Source organism: Patagioenas fasciata, assembly GCF_037038585.1.
Source record: "Patagioenas fasciata isolate bPatFas1 chromosome 19 unlocalized genomic scaffold, bPatFas1.hap1 SUPER_19_unloc_1, whole genome shotgun sequence".
Classification (NCBI taxonomy): Eukaryota; Metazoa; Chordata; class Aves; order Columbiformes; family Columbidae; genus Patagioenas; species Patagioenas fasciata.
In genome coordinates this window covers 1,248,028-1,267,046 of record NW_027288507.1, presented here as the reverse complement: position 1 = coordinate 1,267,046, position 19,019 = coordinate 1,248,028, and the positions used below count along the sequence as shown (strand labels likewise).

The 19,019-nt window shown below is 53.0% G+C and overlaps 1 protein-coding gene across 1 annotated transcript; it reads right to left on the bottom strand.

Moving 5' to 3' along the window:
• Positions 1-283: 283 nt before the first annotated feature.
• LOC139826619 (coiled-coil domain-containing protein 81-like) lies at positions 284-3,908 on the bottom strand. Its single transcript, XM_071802971.1, has 5 exons — positions 3,764-3,908; positions 3,032-3,093; positions 2,376-2,532; positions 1,257-1,513; positions 284-295 (listed from the first exon to the last, which is right to left on the bottom strand). Exons 1-5 carry the CDS (start codon positions 3,825-3,827, stop codon positions 284-286), a joined length of 552 nt encoding a protein of 183 aa, XP_071659072.1. The 5' UTR covers positions 3,828-3,908.
• Positions 3,909-19,019: the final 15,111 nt, after the last annotated feature.

Below are 19,019 nucleotides of genomic sequence, written 5' to 3'. Positions count from 1 at the left end.
GTCCAAGAGGCCCTTTGTGGTGCAGGACTGTCCTGAGACCTTGTCCCATGATGGGGCACCGGAGCATTACCATGATGGGTCCAGAGAGTCACAGGAGGAGCCTCTCCCTCTTCCAGGCCTCCTGGGGTAACCTCAGTTCTGATCCCCTCCATGTGCCGTGGAAGGAAACCCTGCAGCCCCCTGCCAGCAACCCACTGGTCCCCGACCTTTCTTTCCACTGCCATCACCTTTTCCCTGCACACGTCCCGTCAGGTCTATCAGCGTTGGCATCTTAGGCACGGTCTCAAGTTGGCACCTGAAGAGCAAGAAGGTACCAGGCTGAAGAAAGGACACCACATTGTTTCCCAAGGCAGCCCAACCCGGAGGGCTGCAGTAGAAACTCCAGTGCCGGGAGGGCTAGGTGAGACCCCGTCAGCCTGTGCCCGCTTTTTTCCATCCTTCCCGTGAGAATGGCCGTCCTCCCACAAAACCCCCTTGCTGCTTCTGGGGAAATGATCCTGCTCACAGTGCACATGGAGAGCAGAATATTATCTAGTGCTCTGATTTTCTAACACCCTTTTGAATTCTGATCTTGCCCTCCAAGTTCCTGTAGAGCCTTGCAGATTAACGTTTCCGGACCTAAGAGCAGTCTCTCCCACAGAGGAAAGAAAAGGAGCAGGAGAAACGTAGTGGGAAATGTTGCCTAAATGCGTCTCTAGCTCCACAGTAGGACAGATGCATAAGCCGTGCCACTGTCCCACGTTCCTCCAAGTGAAGTCAAACATACCATGGCAGGACGATAACACGTCCAGAGGAGGTCTGGGAAGCAGCGGTGTCATGGCGTGAGATGACTGAGTCCCTCATCTCCGGCATCTGCAACGAGGACAGAGACGGATGACGGGAGGAGCGGACACTGGGAAGGGCCGGCTGCTCGCTCCGCCTCAGCCCAGCGCCAGCAAAGAGCCAGAGCCGCCCAAGGGCTCTGGGCTCAGCAAGCCTTGCTCTGCCTGTGCCTCTGCTCCCGGCCCCCAGAGTGGGGCACGCAGCGCTCCCCGCCATCAACGCCGGCCTTTTCTCGCAAAGTGCAGCTCCTCTGGGGGTGGCTCTTGCAAAGCCAGGCCATTGCACGCCAGGGAGGTGCTCTGCAGAGAGCCTGCTGTGCTCTAGAGCTCCAGGAGCCCAGGTGACTGAACAAGGCATGGTCGGCCAGGGGAAAGCAGCCCCCAGAAAGCATTTCAGAAGCAGCAGGAGTGGGGCTGGGAAAGTGAAAATCCTACCTCGAGAAGAGCTTGCAGCATCTTGCCAGTGCCATTCAGCCTTTCCAAAAAGTGTAAGTAAAATCTCTTTTTTATCTCTTTTCCCTCGGCAATCAGCATGCCCACGTCCCTCCAGATGATGGCAACGTTCTTCCTGTTCTCTAGGTAGGCATGGAAAAGGTGCGTGGTCCTTTCCATGTAGAGCTGCACGGTGCCCTCAGAGACAGCGTTCTCTGAGGCTATCTCAGCATACGGCAGTTGTTCGAAATCTTGATGGCCTGAAAGACAAGAGAAGAGGAACACATGAGCTTGCAGACCTGCTGGGCAGGCTACAATCAAAGGTCTGCAGCCTCCAGGCCCTCAGGCAACACTTTGGTACTGGGCTGCCTGGCTGGGCCAGCGCCTCTGAGGAGACGCTCGGCTTGTCCCTTCCTCTTAAAGTGGACAGTGAGGTGCGGAGCAGACAGCTGTGGCTTCTCTGATACAGAAAGGGAAACAAAGAGTCTTAGGCACTTGGTGGGAAGAAGAGTGACTGCGGGACAAAGTGGGGAGATAGGCACCAGGTCCCAGGGCAAGCTGGAGGGTGCCAGCCCACACTCGGTGCTGTCTTTGTCTTTAGAGAGAAACGCACCCCAAACACAGCCCCAAGCTCTGGGTGCTCCCCAGGGTCCCACAACAGCTGCCCCAAAGGCAGTAGTGACTAGAAGGCGCAGGTGTCGCCGTCACTGGCTTTTGGAAGGAACCGTCTTACCCCCCTGGGTTTCCCCTGCTTTTCCCCTGTGCAAGGAGGCTGAGGGAGCTGGGAAGAGCCCTGGCATTTGCCTGGAGGAGGTCTAGTGCAGCGGAAAGGGGGAGCAAGAGTTGAAGCATCACAGAACCAGAAGACACCACACCAAGGAAGCTGTGAGGGAACCTGTTGTTGAAGCAGGACAAAGAGAGTGCGCTCTTAGCTGTATTGTCCTCTGGTGATTCTTTAAAACAAACAGCTAGGCAGGGTCCTTTCACAGCCGGCTGGTTTTGTCGAGTGAAGCTCTTGGCAGGACCGCGGTGGGTGGCTGGTACTCCCCTCAGTCACCTCTGGGGAGCAGAGCACCCCTCCCCACCCTGCTCAAGGGCCAGCGCCGCTTTCACGCTGCTTACCAGGGAAGTCTTTGCAACCATAGCGGAGCTCATGGTCCTGCACAACAGCCTTGTCAGGTCGAAACACGGGTCTCTCCACGATCACCAGATCCTGCTCGCTGAGGGCTACTCGCTTTCTGACAACCGCAAAAGTCCCGATTCCGGGAATGCGGACAGCCTGGAACAGAGGAGATGGCGGATGGGAAGAAGTCTTGGAGGGGCAGACGGGTGACTTGTCAGAGGAGGCTGATGGCGTTTAGTGCCCTGCCCTGGCCTGAGGCACAAAGGAGCAAGATGGGCTCCTTGGGAGAACACAAACAGGGGCTGCGCTTTTCCCTCTCACCCCCCTTCAGCTACGAAGAACCAAATAGGTGAGGGAAAGCTGACAAACACCCTCTGGCTCAATCAGATAGAAGGCAGGGGGTTCCCACACTTGGAATAAATCCAGATGTGTCCCAGGCTTCCAGGTTTTCACATGCAACTCTGACGGGGGGACCTTCTTGTACATCTGAATGGACAGAGAAGGTGTCCATGTCACTGTGTGCATTGCAGTGTCGTGCTGGGGCGTTGCTCCTGCTTTCAACGCAGGGGAAGAACAGCTGCACCCCATGGCAAAGGGCTGTCAGGACTTGATCAGCGTTCATCAGGGTGTGAGGGGAGAAGGAGGTAAGGCCCACCTGGTGGAGAGCCAGCTGCAGGCTGAGGTGATACGATGTGCTGGCCCAAATCTTAGCGAGCTCTGGAAAAACAAGGGAAAGACCTGTCATGCTCTGAGGCAGCAAGCTCAAGACCATTCGGCCCACTCCTGTCCAAGGAGCGATGCATCTTTCACTCAGGCATTTCAGGTGGTCTCTCTCCAGCCCGGCAAGAACCAAAGGACACCTCATGCTGCCTCCAAGGGGCTCCTTTCCTTGCAGGTGCAGCTCTCCAGGGTGTGACCCACTCCCACGGGAAGCCGGCAGTGCTTTGCCATGCCCGCGGGGGCACGGGGCTGTGCTCCACGCGGCTCTCGGAGGCTCAGGGCAGGCCCTGGTGTCTCCCCAGCAGGGGCCAGTTTTGCCGGGTCACATCTCTGAACACACAGAGCCCACGTGGCCCACGAGCACCTTCAGCTCTTCCATTCAGACATGAGCTCAGCGTGGGTAATGCCCAGCGCCAGGCAAGGGCAGCCCTTTGGGGTCAGGGGTTTCTGCCTGGGCTGCCCCAGGAAGGCAGGGGCCACGTCAGGAAGGGAACCAGGAGCCCTGGCTGCCACATCAGCCCCTCAGCCCTTTGGGATGGTCAAGCAGGTCCCTCCTTGCAGTCACCACTCCTGAGCAACCACCCCCCACAGTCCTCGGGTTTCCATCCTGATTTCAGAGATGTCCTTGACCCAGACACACATGTGAAATTGGGCCTGAAGGCCTTACCATAACGCTCGAGCTTCTCAATAGTTGGGCTCAGGTGAGGCTGCAAGAAGAGCTGTCTTGCCATCTTAGTTCCACTGCTGCTTCAAGTCAACAACAGCAGCAAGTGGCTGGACAATGGCTTTACTGCTTCTCCTTGTCCTCCTCCTTCTCCTCCTCCTCCTTCTCCTTCTCCTCCTCCTCCTCCTTCTCCTTCTCCTCCTCCTCCTCCTTCTCCTTCTCCTCCTCCTCCTCCTTCTCCTTCTCCACCTTTCACACTCCTTGGTGCTGTCGTGCTCCCTCTCCGCCTTCTCCTCCTCACTGCAGAGCAGCTACTCCAGAGCAGAGCGGTGGCGAGAGCAGCTCTCAGCACTTGGAGTCGACTCGGCCTCACCGGGGTGAGTGGGGCAGATGCTGGTCACGACAGGGAAAGGGGGGCTGTCACCACTGTGACGTCTGGCTGTCCCACTGTGACCTCGGACCGTGTCACAGAGGGGCTGCACACACCTGCCCCCCAGGCCCTGCCAGGGGCTCTGCAGTGGGCAGGGGTTTCTGGGAGCTGCCCCCACCCCACTGTCTCCTGAGTGGGAGGGGTTTCCCCAGGCCGCCCCTGCCATGTCCCCACATGGGGACACAGGGCTGCAAGCGCCGATGGGCTTCCTTCTACCCTTCCCCGCTTCTTCCTGCCTCTCTCACCCAACGTGTCTGCAGCGGGGAGCGCGGCTGCCCTGCCACAGTAGGGGCGTGCAGAGAAGACGTGAAGCTTCTAGACCGCCCACAGTCAGATCTGACACGGATATAAACGGGGTCCCGTTGAATGGCCGTTTGTGGTCTTCTCGGAGCTGCGGGTCTGTCTGCCTGAAGCCTCCCCTTAGGCAGGATCGCCACCTAAAGTAGCCTCCCGGGATTGGGTCAGCCTCGTCGCCTCGCTGGGGTGAGCGATAACTTACTAGGTAGAACTGAGCTATTTCCTCACCAGATCAGCGAGTGTATTAAATAATTCCTCGCCGCTTGGGCAGGTGTTTTCCTCATTATAAACCCGTGGATTTTCTTGAATAATTCCTTGCCAGATTCAGGCAAGCGTATATCCGTAATATAATTTCTCACTAAACACGTGGGTGTATTTTTCCTGGGGTTAGAGACTGTAATAGACTTAACGATATATTTGTTAATCAAACTGGTCTAAATGGATATGTTATCAGTGGCTGTGAAACCTGAGCATATAATATTAGTACATGCTGCCATTAAACAATGCAACCTGTATGTAGTCTTTGTAGAAAAAAACTGTTCCACAGATATGTGTAAAAGCCTAATTTAGCGTACCCTGCAGAACATTCGGGAAGAGGCTGACAGAGAGAAGGGCTCAGGGTCATTAGGAGACGGGAGTGCCGAGGCGCCAGTGAGCCGCTGGGTGCCCGCGGCCAGTGTGGGGGATGTTTGGAGGCTTCAGGGGCACCCCACAACCGGTGTGGGGGTGCAGAGAAGCTTCTAGAATGCCTAGAGTCAGGTCTGATCAGCCTATAAAAAACGGGACTCTCGTCGAGACTCCGCCCATTGTCGCGGGTCTCTCGGAGCACGAGCGAGATGCTGCCGCCGAGAGCCCTCCTCCCCGGGATGGAGACTCCGCTTGCCTTGCCGCCACGGGTGTGAGTAAAACGGCTCGCAGGATTGCGAGTATATTTATACTTTCCGTGCACATTTGCACCTGTAACTTCCCGTGCTTAATATAAGCATGTATAAAATTATTTGCTCGCATAAGCGCGAGTGTATTTATACTTTCCGTGCACATATGCACGAGTAACCTTCTGTGCACATTGGCACACGTATAAAATTATTTCCTCGCATAATCGCGAGTGTATTTTCCTCCCGTGCTTCCATATAAGCACGTGTAGTATTCCGTGCACATTTGCACGTGTAAGTAAATTAACCCTCGCAGGATTGCGAGTGTATTATAAATTTACCCTCGCGGAATCGCGAGCGTACACTTTCCGTACTCACTACGAGTACCTATATCCCTTTAAGAATAATCCCGCACCGTGTTCAGGCAAGCGTGTACTCCTCTGGGCCTCAGGGGCGGTTCCGGCATTGTTTTGGGTGAAGCCACGTGCATGCACACTGTGGACCTCCTGTTGTACTAGTTGCTGCCCCTTCATAATTTTCCTTAACTGATACCCGAACCTATATTTAAGTCACTTTTGGAGTTCTAAAACCCTGTTTCTCACCGGTTTAATAAAAGTTGTTTTGGACCCTCTTGTCCCTTAAACTAATCTCGGGGTGCATTCCGTGACACGCTGGCTTTCTTCTTGCTTTGGATCAGCAGCTGCCCCTCCCTCTTGATGTCTTCCCGGGTGGGGACGTGCTCGTCATCTTCGTCATCAGATTTAGAGGATTCTGGAGGAGGGAACAGAGAGAAACGGGCTGGGGAGGGTCTGCAGGGCCACTTCTGCTGTGCCCATGTCACCAGGGAGAGCCAGCACGTTTTGGAGGGCTGGTGACATCACAGGGAGCTTTCCTGCCAAGCCCTGGCTCTTCCTGCCCAGCATCCCAGGCTGACCTGCAGGGCCTGGCAGTGCCGCTGCTGTGGCCCATCCCCAGCTGCTGGGGCTTCCCAGAAAGGTCTGGAGCCACGCGGTGCTGGATGCAGCTCCAGCTTCATTCAAAACAGGTGGCAAGCTCAGAAACTCAGTGGCTCCTCCAAGAGTATCCAATGGGAAGAGGCCACAGACAGACCCCAGCACTGGTTGTTCTTCACAACCAGGTGATTTCGAAGACAAGGCTCTCCCTCCTTGCCCCACAGCATCTTTTCTTGTTCCTTCTGTGGTTCGATGCTCACCACCCCGCCAGCTGCCTTCATGCTCCCACATCCCCACCTAAAAGCACCACCCATGCTCAAAGCCTTGGAGACAGCCCCAAGGTCTGGAGAGAACTCATGGGCTGGGCTCTGCTGGGACAGGGAGAGACAGGCGAGGATGGTCAGAAATCCCAACAGGCAGGGGCAGGGACAGTCGCCGTGGGACACGTCCCCGCTAAGCTCTCCTACCGTCATCGCTGCTGTCTCTCTCCTCAAAGGAAACCACCACGTTCTGAGGATCACTCGACATTTTTTTCTCCAGAAAATCCCTGGCCTTCACAAAAATCTGTGAAAGACACTCTGGGTTAATTGCTGAAGGGGAGGTGGGTGTTACAACCCAAGGGATGCCCTTGATGTCCCCCTGGGGGACACTTGGGATGGGCCATCAGGAGGAGCCTGCTGCGGGTCCCCGAAGACCCCAGCAGGAATGGACATCCCACGTATCTCGTTGCTCTTATCCAGGATCTTGCACTCAGGGGGCAGGTGGGCCGCCCGCTGTGCCAGGTACTGCAGCTTCTGGCCCAGGTACTGGAGCTTCTCCTCCACCCCCCGGGACAGGAGAGAGTCATCCTGGAGACGGAGAGAACCACCTTGGTGGGCAAAATGAGCCACTTGGGGTGAATACCTGGCCAGGCACGGTGATGCCATGCAGATGGAAGAGGAGGCGGTGTATTGCTTTTTCAAATTCAAGGAGAAGCTCCTCGTTCTTCAGCAGCTGGGCTCGCGACCGGTCTCGCCGGGCCTCTTCGGACTGCCGTTTTGCCCTCAGCTCCTCCTCCAGCATCCTGCAGCCAAGCACAGTCACATCCATACAACTGCACAGGGGTGCAGAGACACCACAAATCCGTTGCAAAAGCTGCCCAAGTTGCAACCCACCACACCCCCTGCCATGAGTAGGGACATCGTCACCAGCTGAGGTTGCTCAGAGCCCCGTCCAGCCTGGCCTGGGATGTCTCCAGGGACGGGGCATCCACCACCTCTCTGGCCAACCTGGGCCAGGCTCTCACCACCCTAAGCGTAACAAGCGATAAGACAAACAGAAATGGCCTCAAGTTGCGCCGGGGGAAGTTGAGGTTGGATCTGGGGAACAATTTCTTCCCCAAACGGCTGTCAGGCATTGGAACAGGCTGCCCAGGGCAGTGGTGGGGTCACCATCCCTGGAGGGTTGGACAGACGGAGATGAGGTTCTCAGGGACGTGGGTTAGTGCCAGGGCTGGGTTAACGGTTGGACTCAATGATCTTGAGGGTCTTTCCCAACCAAAATGAGTCTGTGATTCTATGACATGGCTGTCCCAAGGGACACACAGGGATGGTGACTCCACCACTGCCATGGGCAGCCTGTTCCAATGCCCGACAGCCCTTTTCAGGAAGAAATTGTCCCCTATATCCCACCTAAAACCTCCCCTGGTGCCAGTTGTTTCAGGGTCTTGGTCTGGTCTTTGCACTCTGGCCAACAGAGAAGCCACAAAACGTGTTGAAGACTTCTCTCTGACAAAGCTGGACTCCATTTTTCCATCTCAGTTTTTGGAGAATCCGGTCTGTGGCCTGTTTGCCAGATGCAAGGGAACACTGAGATGCTTTAGCTGCCTTGAAAGGAGGGGAAGAGCAACGACATGCAGCAACACAGGAATTTCAGGTCTCCTGAAACTGTTAAGTTGTGAGCAGAAGATAAAGGCCAACTGCTTTATCATGAGCATTCCCTGAATGTGTTCAGACACCGCATCCCAACTCCTCACCATGTCTGTGAGGCGAGGAGAAGACGTCACCCCACCAGCGAGCTCCTGCCCGGGAGACAACACTGGGTGCAATCGGACTGACTGCCGCTGTCTTAGCCTGGCCCGGGAGAGGCGCCCGTGGAAATGGATGTGACAAGTGGCAAAAAGGTACAGGAGCGAGTGGGAAGACACCAGAGGCAATGCCTGGGTTTCTAGAGTAAGAAAACACCAAAATACAACCAACCAGGAAGGCAGTGGCAGGGTCAGGAGCATCCCTCTGCCAAAGTGACCCCTGAGCCACACAGGACAGCCCTGCCTGGGACAGCCTGCCTGCACTGGGCAGGGGAGCTGCATAGGGCACAGTAGGGCACTGTCCCCACCCCATGGGGGCCATGGGGCAGTAGAGCCCATGTCGGGGCGTCCCCAAGATGGAGGTCATAAAATCATTGAATTATTTTGGCTGGAAGAGACCCTCAAGATCATGGAATCCAACCATAACCCACCCCTAGCACTAACCCATGTCCCTGAGAACCTCATCTCTGCATCTGTCCAACCCCTCCAATGATGGTGACGCCACCAGTGCGCAGGGGAGCACACACATTCCCAAACACTGGAAAAAGAAAGGTTGCACGGTGCCCTCCAATATAGGAAAATTAATAATGTAAGGAATAAATTAAGAAATGCAGGGGAGGGAAAGGGCTGATGCCATTGGGGTTTCATTAGGTGGCAGGTGGGGGGGGGTGACACAGCCCAGGGAAGGAAAGGAGATATTTCCTCTTCTGCCCTGAGAGACCCTTATTCCTTCCACAACAACCACTGCCAAAGGCTTGACAGGAGCTCCAGCGCAGTTGTCTGCAGCCGCTGCCGGTGAGAAACCTAAAATAGGACATGGGAGAATTTGCACGGGAGCGTTCACCACGCGGAAATATCTCTGCCCTGGGAGGGCTGACATTGAGTGCGTTGGAGGTTTGTTTTTGTTTTCAAGGATGTGATCAAAATCACATGAAATGACACACAACGAAGGATAGGCACAGGCTGGGACTGACACCGGAGCCTCAGCACCGGGTTTTATCGCTCATGGAGAAAGGGAACCAGGCTAAATCAGCCAGCTGGAGGCCAAAACAAGCAGCTCCTTTGGCTGTTCTGGGACGGGAGATGCAGGCAGGGCCACCAGTGTGGGGTCTGTCCTGGAGCTGCAAGGGTGGGATGTGGGACGAGGCAGCCAGAGCTGCTTCCACACAAGGAGGCACAAACATCTGCCATTTCCAGGTTGGTTTTAGGAGGGTTAATATATGTGTGGGTCAAAACTCACCATCACATCGCCTGGGTTGGCATTGCCAGCCACAGGTTGGGTTTTAGCATCGTTCTAAAATGCTGGAGGGCCTGAGGCAGCACTGGTGACAGAGGGACAGACCCCCTGGGGTCCATGTCTGTCTTGCGCTGGGGACCCCAGAGCTGGACTCAGTTCTCTGGGGGGCCCCAGGAGAGCAGAGCAGAGGCGGAAGCATCCCCTCCCTCCACCTGCTGGTGATGTGGCCCAGGACACACTTGGCTTTCTGGGCTGCAAGAGCACACTGCCAGCTTATGGCCCTTTTGTTACCCACCAGCCCTTCTCCACAGGGTTGCTGCCCATCCGTCTGACCCTCCCTCCCTCCCCCAGTCTGTGCTGGTACTGGGTATTGCCCTGACCCAGGTGCAGGACCTCGCACTTGGCCTGGATGAATTTCACAAGATTCACATGGACCCCCCAGCCTGTCCAGGTCCCTCTGGATGTCACCCCTTCCCTCCAGTGCATCGACTGCACCACTCAGCTTGGTGGAAAACCAAAAGTGAAGTGTCTTGGGTGATGCAGACATCAGAGAAAGGCATCTGGCTTTAGCTCTCTGCCAAGCACAGCTGGGGAAACCCTTTGAAATGCTTCAGCCACTTTAGCAGAGAAAAATAACACCCCCACACAGTTGCCAGGCTTTATCGCTTACAATTTCTAACTGTTGGTGGAAATCTTCATTCTCAATCACTTTAATCAGCACCTTGAGCTTCTCTTTCAGTTTCTTCCCCTCCCTTGCTGGAAGAATAAATCGCAGCCTCATGTGAGCACGTTTGATTTGCATGGTCTCCTTTAACGGTCTGATCACTTCCAGTGCCTACAAAGGTGTTAAAAACAAAGAGCATTTACACACCTGCTTGAAAACCATCACACAGACCAAAACCTCAAATCCTTCGCATCAGCTTCTGACACTTTTGTCAGCGCTGCAGGGAGTTTGCTCGAACGCTGCTTTGGTAGATTAACAAGGAAAGGCAGAGTTCTTGTTATTCGTGATCCCTCCAACGCTTAAAAAACCCCTCTGAAATCTTAAATAGCACTTATACTACAAACCAACATGTGGCTCAGATGCAAGGCCCGATTTATTACCTCAATCAAACTAAAGGACAAAACTTTTCTTTCTGTTCCAGGCGTATCACTGTTGCTGCTTTAATTAGTTTCTTTCTTTCTTTCTCCCTTCCCTGAATTGTTAGAAAACAAACTGCACGAGTTTCAGCAGCTGTTTGCATCCAGCATTCAACCACCGGCTGGATGAAGAATCACTCTGCAGAATTCAGCCCCCAGGGCTTTGCTGATCCCTCTGTGGCTGCAAACAGAGAAATTACACTTGAAGCCACCACCTCTGACCTGAAACCGATTTTGCAAGAAAACAGACCTGCTGCTTCGTGCTCTAGTTTGGTTTGACAGAGTAGTGAATGTCCTTCACAGCTCTTTCTATGACGATCACTGTGTACGGCCTCTTTGTTTTGGGATTCACGCATTTGTCAGCGACAATGGTCGCGATGTCTCTAAACATCTACTCCAGCTGCGTGTGCCGTTCTTTGTCCGATACCTGCAGCTCTCCTTCTGTTAAAATCTGGACAGTAAATAACTAAAAAAACCCAGTTAATAAATGTCATGGGTTTGACTACAGAGTGAAAAATCTAGTAACTCTGTTAAATTTAACAATTGCTTGAATGGTTTGGTCAGATGTGAAGTGGATAAAAAAATAACAGTATTAATAATGTACGTCATTATGACAGACAGCACGGAGAGATTTCAAAGAAAAAACTCACCACAGAAAAACTACAAAAAAAGATGCACAGATTTCCTTGAATTCACAACAAGCCCACAGTTCATATCCTACCAAGAAGGACTAAGAAATTAGATCTGTTCTTAACATTTCATTGGACTTCCCCAAGTGAGCAACTGTCCCCTTTGCATCCCCTGCATCCTTAAAAATATACCTTAGGTGAGAAACTCTTCAGCACTGGTAATTCTTTTTTTTTCTGTGTCCACAGACATCAGTGTATAAAAGCTGTATATTCTACAGAGTATTCAGAACTCTTTTCAGCTAAATACATATAAAATATTCAAGACTTGGAGCACAAGTGTGATGGGAGCAGCTGAGGGACCTGGGGGGGTTCAGCTGGAGAACAGGAGCTGAGGGGAGACCTTCTGATCTCTGAACTGCCTGAAAGGAGCTTGGAGCCAGGGGGGGTCGGGCTCTGCTCCCCAGGAACAAGTGCCAGGAGCAGAGGAAACGGCCTCAAGTTGCCCCAGGGGAGGCTGAGGTTGGATCTTGGAACAATTTCTTCCCCAAAGGGCTGTGGGGCATTGGAACAGGCTGCCCAGGGCAGTGCTGGAGTCACCAGCCCTGGAGGGGAAAGTCTTCTCCAAGCTTTTATAAAGCTGCTAACCGCGAAGTGGTTGAAACCTACCATCTTACAGATTTCTGTTTGGTCATCCGTCACAAATGCTTTAACAAGATCATCTTTCTTTGCCACCTGGCCTTTGAAAATGTTGACAAACACTCTGTGTGTCTGCAGGACCTCATCAAAATCTTTCTCCCTAGAGATTAGGGCACGGTTAGAAAATTTGTGAAGTCAACAATATAAAAAAGAACATGAGTTTTTAGCAAGGAGGAACAACCTGTGCTGCCAACGAGCCTGGAAACTTCTACTCCTGAGATGTAACTCCCCAGGAAAGCGCAGGGCACTGCCCTGTGCCCAAGGGCGCTCCGCGTACCCGGATTCACACAGATCCCACCACCTTCCTGGGCTGGAGAGCCGCGTACCACAAAAGCTCCCCGGCTCCACAGCCAGGCCCCACCTGGGCCTCTCCCCTGCCACAGCTGGGTGCCCACACGGGGCTGCCCCACAAAACTGGGTCATAGAATCACAGAATGTGCTGACTTGGAAGGCACCTACACGGATCACAGAATAGTTTGGCTTGAAAGGGGCCTTCCCAGCTCCCCCAATGCCACCAGGATCACGGAGTCCAACTCCCGTCCCTGCACAGGAAACCCCACAGGTCACCTCGTGTGCCTGAGGACATTGTCCAGTCTCTCCTTGAACACTGCCAGGCTTGGGGCCGTGACACATCCCTGGGAGCCTGTTCAGTGTCCAGCACGTCTGGGTGAAGAACCTTTTCCTCATGTCCCACTGACCCTCCCTGGCACATCTTCTGCCATTCCCCGGGCTCTGTCACTGTCACAGAGAAGAGCTCAGCCCTGCCCCTCCTGCTCCTGCTGAGGAACCTGCAGCCCATGAGCTCTGCCCTCAGTCTGCTCTGCTCCAGCTGAACAAACCCAGGGACTTCAGCCGCTGCTCATCCGGCTTCCCCTCCAAACCTTCACCAGCTTCGCAGCCTCCTCTGGACACGCTGCAGTAGCTTTGTCTCCTTTGTCCCCAGCCTTGCACACAGTGGATGCTCCAGGTGAGGCCGCCCCAGCGCAGAGTAGAGCGGGACAATCACCCCCTGCCCGCCTGGCCGTGCTGTGCTGGGTGCACCAGGACACGGGGCCCTCTTGGCTCCAGGGACACCGGTGGCTCACGTTCAACTTGCCGTCCACCAGAACCCCCGATCCCTCTCCATGGAGCTGCTCTCCAGCACCTTGTCCCCCAGTCTGTCTGTACAGCCGGGGTTGGCTCAGGTGCAGGATCCGGCACTTGCTCTTGTTGAACTTCATGTGCTTGGTGATTGCCCAGCTCTGCAATTTGTCCCGGTCCCTCTGCAGGGCCCCTCTGCTCTTCAGAGTGTCCAAGGGAGGTCCACACAAGCCCCCCCCAGCCGGGCCCCACACGGGCCTGCGCCCCACACGGGCCTGCGCCCCACACGGGCCTGCGCCCCACACGGGCCTGCGCCCCACACGGGCCTGCGCCCCACACGGGCCTGCGCCCCACACGGGCCGGCCGGCCGGCCTCCCTCCCGCCCTCGGGCAGGCCCCGGGCCGGCACTCACGCTCCGCTGCGCCATCCCATGGCCTTGTTGCGGTAACAGGCGATCCCGAAGCGCTTCCCGGCGCTTTCCCCCTGGTTGGTGGGGGTGAAGACGGACACGGCGGCGGCCGCCGCTGCGCCACGGCCGAGGGGCCGCCTCACGCTGCCTTCCCATTGGTGGCCGCCGCCCCCAGGAGCGCCAGCAAGAACCGTCCGGCGGGAAACGGTGGCCGGAAGGGGCGGGGGTCTGGGGAGCTTGCGGTGTATGGGGGGAAGGAATAACCGTGAGGGGCGTGAACCTGTGAGGACTCTAAGGGGTGACCGTAGGGTTTGGGCTAAATAACTCTGAGGGCCAGTGGTAATAACGGGGCGGGGGAAGGGGTGTGTGTGAGGGGCGGAGTAATGACCATGAGAGGAGGGTGGGTGTGGGGGGTTGATAGCGGCGGGGTGAGTGATAACCCCGGAGGGGTGTGTGTGGGGTAATAACTGTGTGTGAAGGTAATAACTGGGCTGGGGGGGCGGGGGGTGTGAGGGAGGGAAGAGTAATAACCCTTGGGGGCAATAATTGTGGGGAGGGGAGAAGTGTGTGGGGGTAATAACTGGGGGGGCTGTGAGGGGTGGGTGTGGGTAATAACTATGGAGGGGGCAATAACTGTGTGTGTGAATAATAGCCATGGGGGGGTGGGTGATAGCTGTAGGGTGGGGGGTGATAACTGGGGGTGTAATGATGTTGAGGTGGGGAGAGTGTGTGTGTGTGGGGGTAATAACTGGGAGTGTGTGTGTGTGAGGGGGGAAGGGTAATAACCACGGGGCGGGAAAATGTGTGTGTGTGTGTGTGGGGGGGTGATATCTGGGGGTATGTGAAGGGGTAATAACTGGGGGGGGTGGTTCTGAGGCAGTTACTGGGGTGTGGGATGTGGGGGTCAGTGTGAGGGGTTTGTATGGGGGGTTAGAGGGGTGGGTGAACACGGGAGGGATGGGCTGGGGGTGCAGGATGGCGCGTGCTGGGGTGGGCACAGGGTGTGGGGTACTTGGGCTGCTGCAGGTTTCTGGAGCCCCCTGGAGGGGTAAAACCCACCCCTGTGGGCTGCCCACATAAACCAGTCGTGCTGGAGGCACAGGATGAGCTGCTGAACGGGCCTGGGAGCCCCTCGGCTCTTTTCTTTTTTGGGGTTCAGTATTAATTGTGGAGGGGTGAGGGGGAAAGAAGCTTTTTTAGCATTAGTAACAGCCCAGGGGAAAAATAAGTTAGCAAAGCTTCCAGCCTCTTGGAAATGCTCGGTTTCTGAGCTCGTCTCACGTCTGCAGAAACAAGATCCAAGAGGACTGTGGATAACAGCAGGAGGCTGTCATCTGCGTTCCTCAGTCCATCAGTGTTGCAAACAAACCTTATTTAAACTCTTAAATGCTTTTTTTTTTTTTGAGCTAGGTACTGTCGGTGACTGCACAGGTGCACTCCTGGCTGCAGCGTTATGTACCCTGAATTTTTAAGTTGGTTCAGAACAGTGTGGGTTGTTCTGAACCAACCGTCACCCACGTGATAGAATTCTGAAAAAGTACTTTGAAGGTTTCCAGGTTTTAGTCTGGCCTTGAAACTCTGGGTCGAAGCTGTTGTTGTAACCAGTGTGGTGTCTCATGTACACAAGCAAGGGCTGTGTTCGGCAGCAGCCTCTGTGGCAGTGATTTCTCCCCTGACATGGAGCTTTTTAGCTCCAGAGATCTGCCTGTGTCAGGTCCGCGCAAAACTAAGGCCAGCGAACGTTTTGCAAGGACTCTTTACTTTCAGGCACTTGCACAGCACAAAAGTATTTTCTGCCTTTCCTTAGAACAGAACCTGTATGATTATTTTTCTTGTGTGCTTACACTGAATTCATCCTGTAGGAATCTGCTTTCGCTAAATCTGTTATTTATTCCAGATCTAGATGTCTCAATGGATACGTGGAACTTCTTCTATACTTCCCTGGTGTCCTTATGGCTGCACAGACTTTACGTTGATTCTGTTGTTGCTGTTGGTGAGGCGTGGAATGACCTTACAACCCTTGAGGTTATAAGGAAGGTATGTATTTAGGTACGATGCCGGACACACGGGGAATCATTTCACCTAATACGTGTGTAAAATTACAGTAGCTGTGAGCTTGGTTAAATGCAGTAAAGCGTTACATATTCACGGAAGTTTTAGGAACACCTGTACATATTCATAACCTGTCCCCGAGAAGGCGGTTCTTATTGCAATGAGTTCAGGAGACCATTTCCAGAGTCTCCGGCTCCTCCTGGTTGCAGCTGCGCAGTGATCGTGACCCCGGGTCCTCTTCTCTGTACCCGATCACCTTTGGTCCAGTGTGATGAGTTGGTTGGGTCTCAGACTGCTGAGTTGGTTAAAACTGTGTCCAAGTTTCTGTAATCTAGTTCACCCAAGGATGCACCCGAGGATTGTGATCTTTGCAAGGCGTCAGTGAAGTCCTGTTTTTCGTACAATAAGTTACACAGAGTTAAGCAAGGCTAGGCAATAGTGATGTGGGTTAAAGGGTTAGCTCTCTAAGTGTCTTTAGTGATGTGGGGTAGGGTTAGTTCCTTAAGTGTCAAGTGTTAATTAGTTAATTGTCAGTTCCCTGTATCATTCCCCCCTTTGCTAAGAGGTTAGTAAATTCTTTTACTAATGTGATGATTGTCTATGTTTTCTCTGGCCGCAGGTAAGAAGGCTACTTCTACCTGAGAAAACCCATCTCTATCCTTCAACAGATTTTTAATGTTAATGCAAAAGTCAGGCTCCTGGTGTTTGTCTTCTGCGCTGCTGAGCTCTTTGGGGGCAGCTGACAGCCATGTGGCTGGTGCTCCGGCAGGAATGGCATCTTCTGGGCTGCGACGGGAGCTTGCGTTCTTTGGCGTGGTGACCCCGCTCACTGCAGCTGTAGCATTTGTCTTCTCTTTCGGGTTTCTTCTTGCTGAGGTAGGAAGTGCCGTTTGGGTTGGTCACCCAGAAGGACCAAAGGGACCAAAAGGTTACCCAGAAGGTCCAGAAGGACCAAAACATGTCAGGGTGGACATAACCTAATTTCTTTGATAGAATTTCAGAAAGGTTTTGGTTAATTACTACAAATGTAAAGCTTTCTTCTGCGGAAGTGGGCAATGTAATATATACACTCTGATGGTTTTGATTCCAAAGCACCAATTTAAAGCGTTCCCCCATGGTTTTATTCAGATCTTGCTCATGGCAATTTTCGTCCCATCCGTGTGCTAGGGTTATGACCGTAAGAAACGGCATTTTCCAGGTTGCGCCTGGGTTACCCTTCGTGGTGCTTTGCAGACTTTCTTCACTCTAGAATGATGGATTCGGGCATTCCGTTCTTTAATCTTGGTAGCAGTGAAGGATGCCAGGAGGACTTGAAATGGGCTTCCTGTTGTGATTCCAAAGTCCTTTTCTGCAAGAGACTTCACAGACACATAATCGCCCAATTGGATGTTATGTACTGGCCCATCCAGACCCCTACTCCAAGTTCCAAACACTCTTCCCAATTTTGTTAAGTTGTTTACGCAATATAACCATATAAAAAGTCATAATTTCATCCCCTTCTTGTGCAGACATCCCCTTCTGTACACTATAGGGTCTCCCATCCAGGATTTCAAAAGGATTTAACCCTTCTTTGCCCTTGTCCTTGTTCATATGCAAGAGGGACAAAGGTGAAGATTGAGACCAAGCCAAATTTGCCTCCTGCCCCAGATTTACAATTTGTTGTTCAATTAGATGACTCACTTCATCTTTTTTTTTTTCTTTCTACCTGGCCACTGGAGGAAGAATGATAAGGTGTATGTAGTTGCCAGTCTATTCTCAAGTGCTGACTGATTTGCTGTACAATTTTTGATTTAAAATGTGGCCCTTTATCAGAGGATATATCAGCTGGAACACCAAGCCTTGGTATTGTTTCTTGTGCTCATGTTTTAGTTACCTCCCGAGCTTTTGCTGTTCTGGTAGGGAGTGCTTCTGGCCAACCTGAAAAGGTATCAGTTAGTACCAACCAATATCAGCACCCCCCTTTTCTTGGGAGTTCCGAAAAATCAATTTACCATTATTGCCCAGGTCCGTTTCCTTTCCCAATTTGACCCATTTCTAGCTTAGGTATATTCTTAGGATTAGTCTGGAGGCAAAGAGCGCGTTGCTGTGTCACCTGTCTTACAGTAGTGTACCAATTTGTAGTTACTATTTTTGATCAAATGTTCGTATAATGTTTCTGCTACTAAAGGGCAAACTAAATAGGAGGTAACAATAAGTTTTCTCTTGTGGGGCGTGAGCCCACCCTTCCTCATGATATGATTCCTCTAAATCTATACTAAGTTTCTGGTCTTCCTTAGTATATTCTGGCTTACCTTCTGAAATAACCTGCCCGTCGGGGACTAGGGCACTTTCCACTTTTACCTTTTGCTTAGGCACCAGTTTTGCCTCCCTGTCCACCAGCTCATTTCCTTTTTTCCAATTCCGAGCTCGCTTTCTGGTGCGCCTGGATATGCATGATTGCCACCTTCTTAGGAAGTTGAGCTGCCGATATTTCTCCTGCACGTTTGATATGTGTGCCTTGAGAGTTCAAGAGTCCTTCTTCTTTCCAAATTGTTCCGTGCACGACCCTGAAAGCATACTTAGAGTCCATATAAACGTTCACAGTTTTACCTTCGGCTAGTTCCAGAGCACAGGTAAGGGCGATTATTTCTGCCTTTTGTGCTGAAGTACTTTCAGACAGAGGTCCAGATTCCATCACTTCATGGCTAGTAGTTATAGCATAACCAGCGTGCCTTTCACCGTTCAGGATATTGCTGCTTTCGTCCGTAAGGCAGTTCTCAGTGTTCTCCATAATCCTATGTCCTTTAGATCTGCTTGGCTGGATTATGTTGTTTCAATGGTTTCCAGGCAATTATGATGAACTGGTTTTCCAATGTTGTCACTGAGGAAAGAAGCTGGCTTGACAGTGTTAGTGAGGATGATTTAGCTTGATATTTGAGAAATCTTTGTGGGGAAAGCCAACGTCCCCCTTTTTCTTTTAGAACTGTAGGCACCGTGTGGGATACCAGCACAACCATTTTCTGACCCCTGGTAAATTTCCGGGCCTCCTGTATGTTCAGTACCGCTGCAGCAACTGCCCGCGGGCATCCCGGCCACCCTTTTGCAGTTGCATCTGATTGTCTGGAGAAATAGGCCGCTGCTCGTCGGTACGGGCCAAGATCCTGTGCCAGTGTACCCAAGGCTATTCCCTGCTTCTCGTGAGAGAATAGAAAAAATGGTTTACTCACACCTGGGAGTCCTAGAGCAGGCGCTGTCAAAGCCTTACCAAGTTCTTCAAAGGCTCGTGTAGCTCCTTTATTCCATTGCAGGTGTTCCTGATCTGTGGCTGCTGGCACATACAGTGGCTTGACAAACAATCCATAATTATAAATCCACAACCGGCACCACTCTGTCATGCCCAAGAAGGGTCCGTAATTCTTT

What these genes read in the sequence shown, in the direction of transcription:
- LOC139826619 (XM_071802971.1), bottom strand. Translation starts at nt 3,827, where the DNA reads ATGGCAAGACAGCTCTTCTTGCAGCCTCACCTGAGCCCAACTATTGAG. An exon ending in TGAGAAGCTCGAGCGTTATG is followed by an intron (nt 3,094 to 3,763) that starts GTAAGGCCTTCA and finishes TTGTTTTTCCAG; the next exon opens with AGCTCGCTAAGATTTGGGCC. An exon ending in TGCAGCTGGCTCTCCACCAG is followed by an intron (nt 2,533 to 3,031) that starts GTGGGCCTTACC and finishes CCTCTGTTCCAG; the next exon opens with GCTGTCCGCATTCCCGGAAT.